General features: G+C 40.8%; 2 protein-coding genes across 3 annotated transcripts in view; one reads left to right on the plus strand and one right to left on the minus strand.

The window, feature by feature from the left end:
* Positions 1 to 8,860, minus strand: part of LOC124711671 (ribonuclease P protein subunit p29) — a 102,003-nt gene extending 93,143 nt beyond the window's left edge. For both annotated transcript variants that reach the window (XM_047241864.1, XM_047241863.1), the window contains exon 1: positions 8,663 to 8,860. In XM_047241864.1, coding sequence (XP_047097820.1) covers positions 8,663 to 8,684 — 22 coding nt within the window. In that variant the 5' untranslated portion in view covers positions 8,685 to 8,860. The remainder of the gene's footprint in view (positions 1 to 8,662) is intronic.
* A 249-nt stretch (positions 8,861 to 9,109) lies between these two features.
* LOC124711670 (N-acetylglucosaminyl-phosphatidylinositol de-N-acetylase) overlaps positions 9,110 to 17,447 on the plus strand; it is a 114,727-nt gene continuing 106,389 nt past the window's right edge. The window contains exon 1 of the mRNA XM_047241862.1: positions 9,110 to 9,651. Coding sequence (XP_047097818.1) covers positions 9,300 to 9,651 — 352 coding nt within the window. The 5' untranslated portion in view covers positions 9,110 to 9,299. The remainder of the gene's footprint in view (positions 9,652 to 17,447) is intronic.

Genomic DNA, 17,447 nt, shown 5'->3' on the forward strand with positions numbered 1-17,447 from the left:
GAACAGGAAAAACACTGTATATCGACATGAAGATACCGAAGTTCTGAGGAAGTAATTTGTTGTTAACAGAGCCATCAGTAAACGGTTTGCTAGACCAGAAGCATTGTTATGTAGCAAGAACTGTCAGTGATATTGAGGACGAACCAAATGGGAAACTGCGAGTAATGCAGAAGCGGAATTACCACGGGGAACTCCTGTGGCAACAGTATCGAACCTAGATCCACAAGACGTGATAGAAATCCCTACCAAGGAGAAAGATATACAAGTAGCAACTTATGGTCCACCGAATGTCAATACAGGAGAGGCAACTGTCGAAGCACGTGGATCAATCGAACAAGAGCTGGTTACTAAATTAAACCATTTATCGCCGGAGGATCGGGAAATAATTTTACCAGTGCTACTTAGATACTCTGATCTCTTCCGTGAGTGGGATAATCTTCCAGCAACTCCATTAGTTCAACATAGAATAAATACCGGAAGAGCAGCAAAAATGGTTCAAATGGCTCTGAGCACTATGGGACTTAACATCTGATGTCATCAGTCCCCTAGAACTTAGAACTACTTAAACCTAACTAACCTAAGGACATCACACACATCCATGCCCGAGGCAGGATTCGAACCTGCGACCGTAGCGGTCGCGCGGTTCCAGACTGAAGCACCTAGAACCGCTCAGCCACACCGGCCGGCGAGGAGCAGCACCCATCACTCAACGACCATACAGAATTCCTTATAACCAATAAGCCTTAGTCGACGAGATGATTAAAGAACAACTGGAAGTCGGGTTTATTGAACATAGAGAGGCATCTGATCCAGCCTGGGCCTCCCTCATTGTGATCGTAAAAAGGAAATCGCCTACAGGAGAACAGAAGTACCGATTCTGTATTGACTACCGGAAGCTGAATGCTGTGACGTTACCGGATATTCATCCATTACAGGATCTTGTACACTCGTTGGATTATCTTGGTTTGTGCAAAATCTTTTCTGTTTGTGACCTAACCAACGGGTACAATAAACTGACTGTACATCCAGACAATCGGGCTAAAACATCGTTTATTATGCCTACAGGTGTGTACAAGTGTAACCGTCTTCCTTTCGGTCTACAGAATGTGCCAGCAACATTTCAACGTCTGATGGATACAGTCCTCAAAGGACTAACCTCGATGATGTTATTATCTTGTCAGGACATGCAATAACCCGCTGAAGGATTGACAGCTGTTTTTGAGAGACTACGCAGAGCAAAATGAAGGAAGTATGGAAGCATGTAAAGGCTCGGAACCATCAGTCCTTTTTGCAGCAGGCCGCGCAACACAATCGCAGAGCAGTCGTACCTAAGTATTGCGTTGGAGACTTAGTCTATCTGAGTAACCCAGTGTTGAAGAAGGGTCACGTTAAGAAATTTAAATTGCATTGGAAAGGGCGATATAAGGTCCTTGAAATTATCTCCCCGGTCACATTAAAAGTCCAATTGCCGTTTCACTCTATCACAGTGCACGTGAACCGTGTAAAATATTTGAGCAATCCAGCACCGGAACCAGCTGATGAACCAGAAGAACGACCCCGAGGCAGACCCTGGAAGCAGCTGAGACATCCACTGAGCACTCCCGGAGGTAACCAGCCAGTGTGCCGTCGACGCCGAGATCCACAGTGCAATACTGAGAAGCCAGGTCGCCGCCGAACGTGCCCCAGTGCGGCCCCGCGCTCCCCCTCGTCAATGTATTTGCTACGACCGAGACAACACTAAGCGTGTGCTAAGTGCTTATACATTGTTTGCAGCAGTGTGCAGTGTCTAATTGCGTATGTGCAGAAGTGGAAGTGTGTTATTCTGGTAACAACTAACTGAGTCAGTGTTAACATTGTTCTTATTGCAGAAGACTAACTTCTTGCCTTTATTATGTTAAATTTAAGGATAATGATTGTTTTTGCTTTGATCATTTGCTTTTATTTTAGGTTTTGTTTGTCTTTTAGAATTCTTCCGCATCAATCTGGTGTTCTTTTTGAACCACAGACTAGTATGGTACAGTACAGTTGTGTATACAGCTGTCAGAGAGATCTTTTCATGAATGTTCAACCCCAGAACTACTGTCCCAGGAACCTGAAAACACTCACTCAACCCTTCCTACAATGGTTCGCAGAAGGTATCATCGCAACAATTGACCTGACCTTCATGTGTAACAAGTCCTTCTCCCCCTTTACCCAAAAGATACAAGGTAGTGGTTTTGTGGTAGACATAGAAAACTGTGAGCTGTCAAGTGACTTTTTCCATGTATCCCAAATATCTCAAGGCACCTTGTATGTAAAAGTCAAGTTATCTGTAACTCCCTTTTCTACTGTATTCCACAATAATACTTACTTACTTGAGTCAATGAATTCATTCAACTTTAATTTAAGTGGGACAGTCAAACTGTACAACCAATTAGTTCAATCCATAAGTACTAGTGGCAATGATTTGAATTTGATTCGTGCTTTTAACAGTATTAACCAGTTATCGACAAGCTACTCAGATTACCATTACTTTAAAGCTTTCCATTGGACTAACTACAACTTTTGCAATAATTTTGTTATGTTTGATCACCTTTGGTTTTTATGTATTAAAGCGGTCAAGGCCCTCTGCACCTGCTGAGCTCGAATGCATTACTGCCGGTGACATTGTAGTTGACTTAGCAACTATTGTGAATGAAGCCTATGGTTATTAGAAGTTATTTGGTACAGGATTGTTAATGAGCCACCAGGTAGCTCAATGTGAATTTTTATTCCCTACTGATTTGTTTCTGGTTTTGGAGTCATTAGTTTCTCATGCTGTTAATAATTTGAAACTTAATTTCTTTTATTTTCCTTTTTTGTCTGGTACTAGGTATGGATTGTACCACAAAATTTACTAGTAATTTGTTAGCTCCTGCTGTGGGTAACAATATGGTCACTACATTTAAATATTTTCATATGACCTTGTGGCAGAAAGAGTGATGTGTGAGTAGTGCAGTGAATTGCTGGCATAACAATATTTGCACTCTGAGCAGAAAGGGTTTCTGGGTCATTAATGGTTATTTTGTTTTTGTATCGCGTGTATGTGGGTATGAATGTGTGGGGGTATGAATGACATGCCAGGCTAGATATATTTGTCAGCTGACTTTGGGTAGTTAATGCAGTTCATTCTTATGGCTCTTTGTTCTTTATTGTACGAAGTGTCGTGTGTGTGCTTATGTACAAAATTATCTTTGGGCTATGGCTATCAAAATTTATAATGAGGTGTTTTTTTTTTTTTATGGTTTGTCTTGTTACTTCAACCTCTTATTTCGTAGGTCATACTGGTGGGTGTCATGGAGTATGTTGCAGTTATTTTGGTCTGGTTAGGTTTGATAATAGTTTATTCTGTTGGCTGTGGTCTAGCGGTATCATGGACTTTGTTTAAAGTTATACAGGACAAGTGGAATTTTCAATATCCAAACTCTCTCTTTGTTATTGTGGCTCTGTTGATTGTTGATGTTTTCATTTGGTTCATTTTTGCATTGCTATTTCTTCTGGTGCATCTTCATTATTAGGCTTGTCAAATATTTCGTACATACCTACCTAAAATGCCCTAATTTCCGTACTTGTTCCATTAGTTTCATGCTGTTCTTGTAATTAAACATTTTTTAGTTTTTGTCTGTTTGCATGTATAATGTATCTGCTTCCATCAAACATAATGAGGTATCTTGAACAGAATGATTTCCTCAATGCAAACCAGCTGGATTTCAAAAACATCAATCACGTGAAACCTAACACTCACTTTTCTCACATGACATACTGAAAGCTTTGGTTCAAGGCAGTATTTCTTGATTTCCAAAAAGAATGTGATCAGTATGACACCTACACTTATCATCAAAAGTTCCATAATATGGGGTATCAAGTGAAATTTATGACTAAATTGAGGACTTTTTGGTAGTGAGGACACAGCATGTTATCTTGGATGGAGAGTCATTATCAGGTGCAGAAGTAACTTTGGGTTGGTTGGTTGATTTGTTGAAGGTATCAAACTATGAGGACATCAGGGCCTTTGGGTTAGAGAAGGAAGTCTGTTCTACCCTTTCGAAGGAACCATCCCAGCATTTGCCTGAAGTGATTTAGGGAAATCATGGGAAGCTTAAATCTGGATGGCTGGATTCGGGTTTGAACCACCATCCTCCCAAAAGTGAGGCAAGTGTGCTAACCACTGTGCCACCTCACTTGGTGTAACTTTAGGTGTGCCGCAGGAAAGTCTGTTGGGACCCCTCTTGTTCACATTTTATATTACTGATCTCGCAGACAATATTAGCAGTAAAGTCAGACTTTTTGTACATGATGCTGTTATCTATAATGAGGTACTATCTGAAAGAAGATGCATAAATACTGAGTCAGATGTTGGTAAGATTTCAACGTGGTGCAGAGATTGGCGATTCTGTCTACGTGTTCAGAAATGTAAAATTTTGCCCTTCACAGAATGAAAAACATAGTATTCTATGACCACAGTATCGATGAGTCACCACTGGAATCGGCCAATTCATACAAATACCTGGGTGTACCATGTTGTAGGGACATAAAACAGAATGATCAAGGAGGTTCAGTCATGGGTAAAGCAGGTGGTAGACTTCATTTTATTGGCAGAATACTGGGGAAGTGCAGTCAGTCTACATTTACATATCACTTGTGTGTCCAGCTCTAGAATACTGCTCAAGTTTGTGGGACCTGTACCAGATAGGACTAACAGGTGATACTGAAAGTATACAGTGAAGGGCAATATACTACAACACCCTAGGTATCATTCACATAGGGATTATGAAGATAAGATTAGAATAATTACTGTATTAACACAGGCATTCAAACAATTGTTTTTACTGCACTCCATACGTGAATGGAACAGGAAGGAACCCTAATAACTGGCACAATGTAACATACCCTCTGCCATGCACCTCATGGTGGTTTGCAGAGTATAGATGCAGATCATATTATACAAGCGTTAAGTAGGGCACAGATTATAAATGGTCTATGACGTATGAGTATCTGACATCTTGATATCATGAATCAAAGCTGAAATGTCTTAACACAATTTTTGGCAAGTTCCAAGTACAATTGTAAAATGATATGCTCCTGAAATGATATTGATAATAAAATCACACTTAAAAGAAGATCTACCATCATATACTCAAAGAACTGAGCTCTAGAATGTAAGTTGCAGTGGAATCCCAAAAAAGAACTGATTTTGATACACCCTCTTCTGCAGACCAAGTCATATTTAAATAAATGAACAGTTTTTCCACCATGCTGTTAAGACGAATTCCATTCTGAGCATTTTAATATACAGACAATTTCAAATAACAATGATCTGCTGTTTCAATGAAAATGTTTGATATACACTCCTGGAAATTGAAATAAGAACACCGTGAATTCATTGTCCCAGGAAGGGGAAACTTTATTGACACATTCCTGGGGTCAGATACATCACATGATCACGTTGACAGAACCACAGGCACATAGACACAGGCAACAGAGCATGCACAATGTCAGCGCTAGTACAGTGTATATCCACCTTTCGCAGCAATGCAGGCTGCTATTCTCCCATGGAGACGATCGTAGAGATGCTGGATGTAGTCCTGTGGAACTGCTTGCCATGCCATTTCCACCTGGCGCCTCAGTTGGACCAGCGTTCGTGCTGGACGTGCAGACCGCGTGAGACGACGCTTCATCCAGTCCCAAACATGCTCAATGGGGGACAGATACGGAGATCTTACTGGCCAGGGTAGTTGACTTACACCTTCTAGAGCACGTTGGGTGGCACGGGATACATGCGGACGTGCATTGTCCTGTTGGAACAGCAAGTTCCCTTGCCGGTCTAGGAATGGTAGAACGATGGGTTCGATGACGGTTTGGATGTACCGTGCACTATTCAGTGTCCCCTCGACGATCACCAGTGGTGTACGGCCAGTGTAGGAGATCGCTCCCCACACCATGATGCCGGGTGTTGGCCCTGTGTGCCTTGGTCGTATGCAGTCCTGATTGTGGCGCTCACCTGCACGGCGCCAAACACGCATACGACCATCATTGGCACCAAGGCAGAAGTGATGCTCATCGCTGAAGACGACACGTCTCCATTCATCCCTCCATTCACGCCTGTCGCGACACCACTGGAGGCGGGCTGCACGATGTTGGGGCGTGAGCGGAAGACGGCCTAACGGTGTGCGGGACCGTAGCCCAGCTTCATGGAGACGGTTGCGAATGGTCCTCGCCGATACCCCAGGAGCAACAGTGTCCCTAATTTGCTGGGAAGTGGCGGTGTGGTCCCCTACGGCACTGCGTAGGATCCTACGGTCTTGGCGTGCATCCGTGCGTCGCTGCGGTCCGGTCCCAGGTCGACGGGCACGTGCACCTTCCGCCGACCACTGGCGACAACATCGATGTACTGTGGAGACCTCATGCCCCACGTGTTGAGCAATTCGGCGGTACGTCCACCCGGCCTCCCGCATGCCCACTATACGCCCTCGCTCAAAGTCCGTCAACTGCACATACGGTTCACGTCCACGCTGTCGCGGCATGCTACCAGTGTTAAAGACTGCGATGGAGCTCCGTATGCCACGGCAAACTGGCTGACACTGACGGCGGTGGTGCACAAATGCTGCGCAGCTAGCGCCATTCGACGGCCAACACCGCGGTTCCTGGTGTGTCCGCTGTGCCGTGCGTGTGATCATTGCTTGTACAGCCCTCTAGCAGTGTCCGGAGCAAGTATGGTGGGTCTGACACACCGGTGTCAATGTGTCCTTTTTTCCATTTCCAGGACTGTAGTATTCAAATAAAGAAAAAAATATAAACCATATCATATAAGACTTCATACATCAGTATATGAAGGCCTTAATATATTCAGCCAACAGAAAAAGTTCCAAAAGTACGTATCCCATTTTGTGGCGCATTCTCGAGCAAAATAGAATGCATACGAGGTATCAGACCTATGTTTAAAGTGCCAAGGTAAAATAAAGCAGCAATTGTAGAATCAATAAAAGACTCATTAGTTAAAATTTCCAGGCTGAGACGCCATGGTCAATCTATAATACTACTACTTCCTGACGTTTTGTTGCTAACTGCAGACAACATCATTGGCTCATCTCGGAAAATGTTGTCTGCAGTTGGCAACGAAATGTCAGGAAGGAGTAGCTTTATAGATCGACCATGGCCTCTCAACTCAGAAGTTTTAATTAATGAAGACGCTGGGCATGAAAGCCATTTTATTAAAAGAATGCTTGCATTTGAAGGTATCTGGTGTTTACACGTGCCAAGCAAACTTTGAGAAAAGTACATATAGGGCAAACAGTTCACACTGTACCCAAGGTTTGCAGAGTGTAAATGATAAATCAGGGTCTTTTTTTTTTTTTTTTTTTTTTTTAAAAAAATCAGCAATAATGGAATACAAACTCATGGCAGAAAGTAAGAATTCCCTGGGAGCTACAAAGCTTACATCTCATGTTTCATTTAACTGTGCTTGTGCAATAAATATAGCAGCAGAAATTCAGATAATCACATTTAATTTTAACAGAACTGGCTATTATCATACTGTAGTCTAGAGCTGAGCATTAGAGATGGAATGAATGCTCATAAAGAAGCACAAGTAAATATTTAATTTCATAGGAAGGTGATGGGGCTTGGGGCTGACTTTCTTCTCCTGCCCCTAATTCTGGTCTGAGGATAGCTGAGGCTGTACTCACTTCACTGTCCACCTAGTGCACTCAAAACACGAACCAGGTGATGTCACTCCACCGGTGTTACTATTTGTAAGGAACACAAACTGGTTCACTGATACTGTAATCTCCCGATAAACAATACAGTGAATGTCTCTGAAATCTCATGTTTTAATTCAAACCATAACATGACTAGAAAACTGATAAAATTTTATACATGGATCATGTCACAATAAAACTCTGAATCCATATTGTATACTGTCAAATATTTCAGAACTTGGCATTTCGATGAATGATACTTCCTCGCATTCAATAAGGCCTAAGAATCCACATTTATAGCTCGTGACCTGCTCAGTTAGTTTCTTCCAGCCTTAAATGTATTCAAACTTTCCATAGCACTATTGTATGAGCACTTGATAGTCCAAATTGATGTAACTCCATCATCTGGTACAATAATAAAGAGAGAGGAGGAACGGGTCATATACATCCAACACGCAACAATATAGGAACAACAAACATGATTTTGTGTGTGTGTGTGTGTGTGTGTGTGTGTGTGTGTGTGTGTGTGTGTGTAACAGACGGATGTTTCGTTCATGTGTGACAAACATAACGAATAATGAATAACTTATTTATTTTATGAAACTAGTTTGTTCCATGTATAAACATAACAGCATTATCACTAAGTGTAAACTGAATGAAGACGTTCATTTGTTACTGTAGGAAACTGGCCTATCCTTATTAAACAAATGGCTCTGAGCACTATGGGACCCTTATTAAACAAATCTGAACATTTTTGTACCTCTGTATAAATGACATTTCTCTCCTTGTACTCGGCTGACAACTCTTATATCGTTGTAAAAGCGATTCTGGGACGACTAATTACAATAATATACTATTCTTCTAATCTTTATGTACATTTGCCGGTACTAATACTAAATATAAATACTGAATGATAATACTTAATATAAAGGTTCACAAAACTTCACCTGTAACTCCCTTTTCTGCCATTGTTCATACCTATCCGACGCAGCAAATCGTTCTAATATAAATCAATACCGCACTACCGTAAATCTTCACACACCTCCCCTCACTCCTCACTACAGTTGTTAAAGTGTTTTCCGTTCTGTTTGTGACACTGCATCGTGTTTGCTTAACAGTGTGCGTTATTCAGTTGTTCGCAAATAGGTGGTAAACAATTGGATACAATTGCCAACACTACCATGTTCGTAAGACTTAATGTATTTGTGTCAGTCAGAAGAACAGGAACAATTTGAGTTTTGATCTTATTTGATCTTAAGATAAATGGAACCAAAAGAACATGCTGTACTCGCAAACACGACTGTTTATCTTAAGCGTAAAAATTTAAAACTCTGTTGATGAACCATTTGACCATGTTATATTGGTCATGCTCAGCCACTTGCCGTAAACGTAAGAAACATTCGATGATCACATTGCGTGACGAGTGGAGTGCTCAGTGCAGTGTTGGGGTTAGAGTGTGGGGCTAATATGTGCATAATAATATACTAATGAATAGATTTGATGTCAAATTTTTGGCTGTGCAATTTTTATTTGCGTAAGAGTATGTATTTCGGTTTTGTTAAGAAAAGGCGAAAGGTATAACTAATGGACGAATCACGAATTTCTTTAATGTCGATTTTCATTGATATTTTCCATGACCGTATGGAAATAGTCAGAAACTTTTACAACACGCTTGTTGATGAATCAGTACAATATGCCAAAGACACCACACTGCACCTGACAATAGGATTGCTTTTGTATATTGTAGCATGTGTCGGTGTTTATTTTGCAACAGTGTACCTGAAAGTTAATCGAACATGGGGAAAGATAAAGTCCGTTAAAAGAGTTTTATTTGTCACCGCTCATCCTGATGATGAGTGCATGTTTTTTGGCCCAACGATTTTAACCTTGGCGAAACAGAAAGACTGCGGGATGTACCTGCTATGCCTTTCCAATGGTGAGTAGCTACAGGTCTTATTAACCATATATTATTGTAAGATGAATAAATGATGTACTTATCAAGTTAATAGAGCAAGTTTTCGCAGAACGACTCAGTTGATCATATTCTTTATATGGGGCTAAAAATTGCACATGTAGTGGACTACACATTTTCGTATGTAATGTGCGATACTCAAACGTAATATGTACCAAAAAACTTGTCTGGCATTTGTCAGTTGGATAATATGTGCTAGCCTTCCTGAATTTACGTTGCAGTTTTCGCTTTTATAAGTAAAAGTGCGTTAATTATGTCGCAACTGTCGGCACTATGATATACTGACACAAAGCAGTGTGTTATTACAACCATTATTACGCATTCAAATTCATTGACATCACCACTCAACCAATTTATCACCTGCCAGCCTAACCTAGACCACAGGCTCTGTGTGAAAGGGGGGGGGGGGGGGGGGGGGGGGGGGGGAGCACAACATTCACTTCCATATGCGAGCATGGGGACAGCCATATAGAATTCCATGATATGTTGCTCAAGCTTTTTTGTTACTATTTGTAATTCTTATCAGTATATTAAAAACTGAAAAGCCGTATAGAGATAAAACTAGGACGACTAAACGGCAATAAGCTCTTCAGTTAGGGCACTTAAATTTGATAACTGTATGGCAGTATTGTATGCTTGAAACTTCTTGCATTGGTCTGTTGTACTAGCCCAGCACATTTACTGAAAGAGAATACTTTTTTGTGCAAAACTTTCACCTTACTGTGTTAGAACTGTTTCTTGCCATTTCCTTTGTTTTAGAAACCTCCATTTTGTTTCTTTTAATTTTTAATTAGTTAAGCTGGTGTCATGTCTTCACTTTAGACACTACAGTTCTCCATTAACTCTACTATCTTACCTCAGTTAACATTCATAACAGAAGGAGGAAACTAACTAGTTATTTTTACTCAAAAAGTGCAGTGCTCCAGGAGAAATGATCTCTAAAATTAGTCATTTTTACATTTGATTGTCAGTCAGTCTATATTAACTGAGGACTGTCCACTTAGCCTCTCTACTGCACCTCTACTACCCCCCCCCCCCCCCCCCCCCCCCGTCCATTCCAAGCATCAGTGTTATCTAGAGTTAAAACAAATGTGACACCAAGTGCAGGTCACCCACTGGAGCATTGTCAGACTGATTGGATGCTACTGATGAAAAGATACGTGGCACTGTGATCATTACCATTCTTCTTAATCTCTTGGCCATGGGGCTATGCGGTTATAAAAGCCGGTTTTAACCTATCAGAGGAGGTTGTGGTAGGCAAACCATATATGTCAATGCAAATGCATCTTCACAAGGTGGTATCACTTTAGGGGACGTCATGGTGGCTGCAGTGACATCTGAGACATCATAACACTCACAGATGCACTTACTCTATTTCAAGTCTTGAAAAATAAATGATGCATGGCAGCATGTCAAAACCTCCAGATTTGCTTGTATAACTATTGGATGAAGTTGGATACTTCAAAATCATTATTAGAATTGGTATCAAAAAATTCTTGTGGTGTATATAGCACGCGCACACACACCAGCAGTTTTTGCATTCAATCAGCTATTTGATAGAACCCCTTTCCAATACTCAAATATTGGCACTTGCCAAATTGCACAATCTATCCACAGAATAGTGTTTAGCTACTGAAATGGCACTGGCCTAGGTAAGGGAGTTCAATGGAGAAAAGAGGACACTTTCAGTAATACGCTGGCAGAACATTTTGCCTTGACATCCACTGAACACTTTGCTGCTGCATGCCACTCAGTGCATGGCGAATTACTGAAACCAGGGACACTTTGGAATGTGTCACACATGATACCTGCTACAGTAGCACCACAATGAATCCGCCCCGGCATGTGAGGGGCCCAAGGGTTGAACTGAGGTCCTCCTAGCCACCGAGCCACTAGGTTGCCTGCCAGTGCCAGTTGTCACCAGACATCTGTCTCATACTCAACAGGCTGTGTCAGCCTGCCATATCAGCCCGGAATAACTTGCGCACTGGCCAGGGATGTTGACTACTCTGTGCTGCATCATGCATAGGCTGTACTGAGCATAGCAGATGCTGGTGACCTACCACAATGCTTCGCCACCTGGTCCATGGCTAAGGCCCGCCTTCCAATGCCCCACCAGATATGGGCTTGAGACTGTCATGTGATTTTACTGCCTTTGGGCAGAGTCTGCCTTCCATCAGAGCACAGCTACACTCTCTGCACTACAGTTCGAGCTGTTGTGTCTTCCTGTGGCTACATTTTTGCCACAGTAAACAGTAGTAATCATCCATCAGGTGGTTTGCACAGCCTTCTGATGTCTGAAGTGGTCCAACAGTATTGATGTGTATGTACTCAAATTGCTGATTTGGTGGAACAAAAATGCTAAGGTGACATTGTGACTAACGTTAATCTGCCACATTGCTGGGCGAAATATTTGTGGTCCTTTTCAATCTTGGGCCAGTCATATGGTCTCCTGAGTAGACGTATTGTCGGTTTATCTTCTGGGTGGAGCAGACGGTGGTGAAGGAGATGGCCTGTGATGGAACTCATCCATAACGAATGGGAGTGCAATCTTTTTTTAAAGGACATATTTTGTGTTGACTGTTGAAATTATTTATTTCACAATTGCTATTTTGGTCTTAGGGCCATTTTCAAGTGGTACTGCAAAAGATTTTGTTTCAGCTTTTCAGACTTTAAGATCCTCTGGCATGTATACATGTCATTGTCAAAACTAATCTTTTTCACTGTAGAAATACAGTGACATCAAATGAGTGCGATGCTCTGTATATAATGAAATAGTGTAAATTATTTGAACTGTTACCAGTGTTATGCATAAATTGCTACAAGTCAGTGTTCTAACACATATGGCAACAGATGCTAGCAAAGATTGAAGCCCAGGGGGTTATATAAATGAAGGCTATGTTATGGGGAGAGTTTCCACCTTCACAATTCAAAAAACCCAAGTACTGGTATTAGGAATACAGGTGGCACAGATGAGGAATACAGGTGGCACAGATTATGAAGCAGTCATTGAAGTCAAGCACAGTATTGGCTGACATACTGGCAACTCTGTGGTCCAGCTGTCTCGTGACTTAGTTTGGTGGTGACCATTCATGTGGACAAACAATTTGTTATTGGCCGGTCGTGCCCATGTACAATGTTGCACAATGATTGCATCTAAGTTGTAGATAGCATCACTCTTTTCACAGGTGAACCTTCCTTTGTGGTGGGATATGTCTGTGACAGGACTGGATTAGATGTTTTGCATGTTTACATAGATATGACCCATGGGGCAAGGGTATGGGAGCAAGGATGGAATAAGGACACTCAAGGATATTGCACAGATTGGGTGGGCAGTGAAATACCATTGTTTGAGTCATGGGGACAGTATTCCTCATTTCAGGGCATGACAAGAATAGTCGAAACTCTGACAAAGAACATGATTCAGTTGCTCCAGTCACAGGTGGTGCTGAATCACAAGGACGGCACTCCTTTGTGACCAGTAAGTGGCTATGTAGTGACTGTGGTGAACTGGGGAGACGTGGTTGGGAGAGTAATTTTGGTCTGCGAAGACCTCAGTGAGGCCCTCCAAATATTATAAAGGTCTTTAGTGCATTGTGTACACCGTAAGCCTACCCATTCTGCTTTATGCTTACATCCAGGTACCACGATTCTTTGAAAACTTAGTACTTAGGACCCATACAGTGTAGAGCACTGACATCATACAGGATTAGCAGGTACATTTGGAAGAGTTATTCAGTAAAAATGGATATTCAGAACATCAAATTATGGCAGCTCTGCAAGCAAAAACACCAGCCCAACCAAAGAAAGAGCAAGGACTTTGCACTATATGTGAGAATCAAAAATTGTCAGAATAGTGAAAAAAGCATAAAGCGGATGTGATCTTGTGCCTACAAACCAAGATGACTTCCTCTTTCAAGATCTCTCATTTTTTTATTTTTTATTTTTAAATGAAAAGTAGGTGTTTATGAAATTTTTGCCAATGTGGTAAAAATTACATAGGGCAAACTATATGCACTGTAGAAGAATGGTGCATCAAACACCAGAGACACACTGATCTTCCACAACACAACAAATCTGCAGTGGCTGAACGTTCTGTTTGCACTTAACATTCCATGGAGTACGGAAAAGTTCAGATAGTTACCACGGCTTCATCTAGTTGTGAGTCAGTGGTAAAGAATGCTGTGGAAATACATACAACCTGCTCAACCGAGATGAAAGTTTCCAGCTTAACAAATCATGGTAACCATTCATTCCACATCTGCCCCTCTGAGAGGAATTATTGTTCTAAGTCTTCGTTGCCTTGCATTTCAACTTATGTCATCAATTTTACTAATCAACCAGATAATTCAATGGTGTCATGTCAGGTGGTTTTAATTCAGTCACCAGTTCATCTTGAAGATGGCTGTATCATTATCAGCCAGAATATTGGGAGAAGAAATGTTTCTGTCTCAGATGCACGTCCAAAGATTGATGGAATATTCTGTCTACAGCGAAAACATTCAGAAACACTTCTAAGAAATACTTTACGGATTTGTCAAAGTTTTTTTGTGTTTCAAGAGCAGCAGTCTAAAGAAAGCTTACAGTGAAAGTTTATCAGAAAATAAATTTCAATTTCCTTCATTAAAATTCCTTCCTGTATACATTTTCTAATTGAAGTTTCTCTGTTTTTGGCAGTTTGAAAAACAGAGCTGACTGATAGGATATCTCTTGTATCTGTGCAGAATTTACCTTCATTGCCAATTTGTTAATTTGTAAAAATATTATCTATACAAGTTTCTGATTCGTAGTTTTCCCTATTGCATTTAGAAAAGTTTAATGTAAAATTTATTGTACAATGTTCCTTCAAAAGAAGGTGTGCGCTAACCAAAGTTGTGAGATATGGGAAAGGCCTGTTGTGGTTAGGCAACTGTGTTAGTAAGCTGCTCCAAACTCAAAGACAGCTTTACTGCGAATTTAAACATAACCAAAGCTTCATAGACAAATAAAAACCGAACAGAGCCAAAATTTGTGTAAGGAGAACAATGCATGAGGCATTCAGTGAATTTGAAAATTAAATTCTACCATCCAATCTTACAAAAAATTGTAAGAAGTTTTGGTGTCACATTAATCAGTAAATGGATTGAAGCCATCTGTCATGATCATAATGGCATAAAAATCGAAGATGACAGAGCAAAGGCTAAAAAACTAAATTATCAGAGTGAACACTGGAACACTAAACTCCTTTTTCCAAACTATTTCCTTGAGGAATATCACACTCATTCCTCCTTTAAATCTTCATACAAAAGTCAAAATAACAGATATCAAAATAAGTGACCACTGGATACAAAAGCGGCTCAAATTGCTCAGTAGAGGAAAGATCACTGGACGAGATGGGTTGCCAACACGATTCCACTTGCCAACACGATTCCACATAGAGGATGTGAAAGAACCTGTTCGCCCCCTATTAGTAATGTACTGCAGATAGCCAGAAGAGCTAAGTGTACCTGTTGTTGTTGTGGTCTTCAGTCCAAAGACTGATTTGACGCAGCTCGCCATGCTACTCTATCCTGTGCAAGCCTCTTCGTCTCCGAGTAACTACTGCAACCTACATCCCTTTGAATCTGCTTAATATAATCTTCTCTTGGTCTCCCTTTACGATTTTTACCCCTCACACTTCCTTCCAGCACTAAATTGGTAATCCCTTGATGCCTTAGAATGTGTCCTACCAACCTATTCCTTTTTCTTGTCAAGTTGTACCACAAATTTCCCTTCTCCCCAATTCTATTCAGTACCTCCTCATTTGTTATGTGATCTACCCCTCTAATCTTCAGCATTCTCCTGTAGCACCACACTTCAAAAGCTCCTATTCTCTTCTTGTCTGAACTGATTATCATCCATGTTTCATTTCCATACATGGCTACACTCCATACAAATACTTTCTGAAAGGACTTCCTGACACTTAGATGAATATTCGATGTTAACAAATTTCTCTTCTTTTGGAATGCTTTTCTTGCCATTTTATATCCTTCCTACTTAGACCATCATCAGTTATTTGCTTCCCAAATAGCAAAACATATTTACTACTTTAAGTGTCTCATTTCCTAATTTAATCCCCTCGGAAGCACCTGATTTAATTCAGCTGCATTCCATTATCCTCATTTTTCTTTTGTTGATGTTCATCTTATATCCTCTTTTCAGGATACTGTCCATTCTGTTCAACTGTTCTTCCTAGTCCTTTGCTGTCTCTGACAGAATTACATCATCAGCAAACCTCAAACTTTTTATTTCTTCTTCCTGGACTTTAATTCCCCCTCCACATTTTTCTTTTGTTTCCTTTACAGCTTGCTCAATATAGAAATTAAATAACATCAGGGCTAGGCTACAACCCTGTCTCACTCTCATCTCATCCACTGCTTCCCTTTCATGCCCTTCGACTCCTCTAACTGCCAACTGGTTTCTGTACAAATTGTAAATAGTCTTTTGCTCCCTGTATTTTACCTGCCACCTTTAGAATTTGAAGTAGAGTATTCCAGTCAACATCGTCAAAAGTGCTCTCTAACTCTACAAATGCTAGAAACATAGGTTTGTCTTTCCTTAACCTATCTTCTATGAGAAGTTGTAGGGTCAGTATTGCCTTGCATGTTCCTGCATTTCTCCGGAATCCAAACTGGTCTTCCCTGAGGTTGGCTTCTACCGGTTTTTCCATTTTTCTATGAAGGATTTGTGTTAGTATTTTGCAGTCTTCACTTATTAAATTGATAGTTTGGTAATTTTCACACCCGTCAGCATCTGGTTTCTTTGGAGTTGTGTTTAATATATTCTTCTTGAAATCAGAGGGTATTTTGCTTGTCTCAAACATCTGGTTCACCAGATGGAAGAGTTTTGTTATGGCTGGCTCTCTCAAGGCTACCAGTAGCTCCAACGGAATGTTGACTGCTCTCGGGGCCTTTTTTCGACTTGGGTTTTTGGGGGGCTTTGTCAAATTCTTCGCGCAGTATCATACCTTCCTTCTCATCTTCCTCTACGTCCTCTTCCATTTCCATAATATTGTAATATTGCCCTCAAGTGCACCACCTTTGTAGAGACCTTCTATATGCTCCTTACACCTTTCTGCTTTCCCTTCTTTGCTTAGGACTGGCTTTCCGTCTGAGCTCTTGATGTTCATACAGGTGGTTCTTTTACTCCAAAGATTTTTTTTTTTTTTTTAATTTTTTCGTTGTTAGTATCTATCTTACCCCAAGTGATACATACTTCTACGTCCCTACATTTGTCTTCTAGCCATACATGCTTAGTCATTTTGCATTTCCTGTTGATCTCATTCTTTAGACATTTGTATTCCATTTCACCTGCTTCATTTATTGCATTTTTATATTTCTCATTTCCTCGATTAAATTCAGTACCTCTTGTGTTACCCAAGGATTTCTACTAGCTCTCATCATTTACCTACTTGATGCTCTGCTGGCTTCACTATTTTGTCTCTCAAAGTTACTCATTGTTCTACTTTATTCCTTTCCCCTGTTCCTTTCAATCGTTCCCTAATGCTCCCCCCTGAAATCCTCTACAACTTCATGTTCTTTCAGTTCACCCAGGTCTCACCTCCTCAAATTCCTGCTCTTTTGCCGTTCCTTCAGTTTTAATCTGCAGTTCATAACCAGTAAATTGTGGTCAGAGTCCACATCTGCCCCTGGAAATGTCTTATAATTGAAAATCTGGTTCCTGAATCTCTGCCTGACCATTATATAATCTGTCTGAAACCTCCCAGTCTCCAGGTGTTTCCC

This window comes from Schistocerca piceifrons, chromosome 8 (genome assembly GCF_021461385.2).
Source record: "Schistocerca piceifrons isolate TAMUIC-IGC-003096 chromosome 8, iqSchPice1.1, whole genome shotgun sequence".
Lineage (NCBI taxonomy): Eukaryota > Metazoa > Arthropoda > Insecta > Orthoptera > Acrididae > Schistocerca > Schistocerca piceifrons.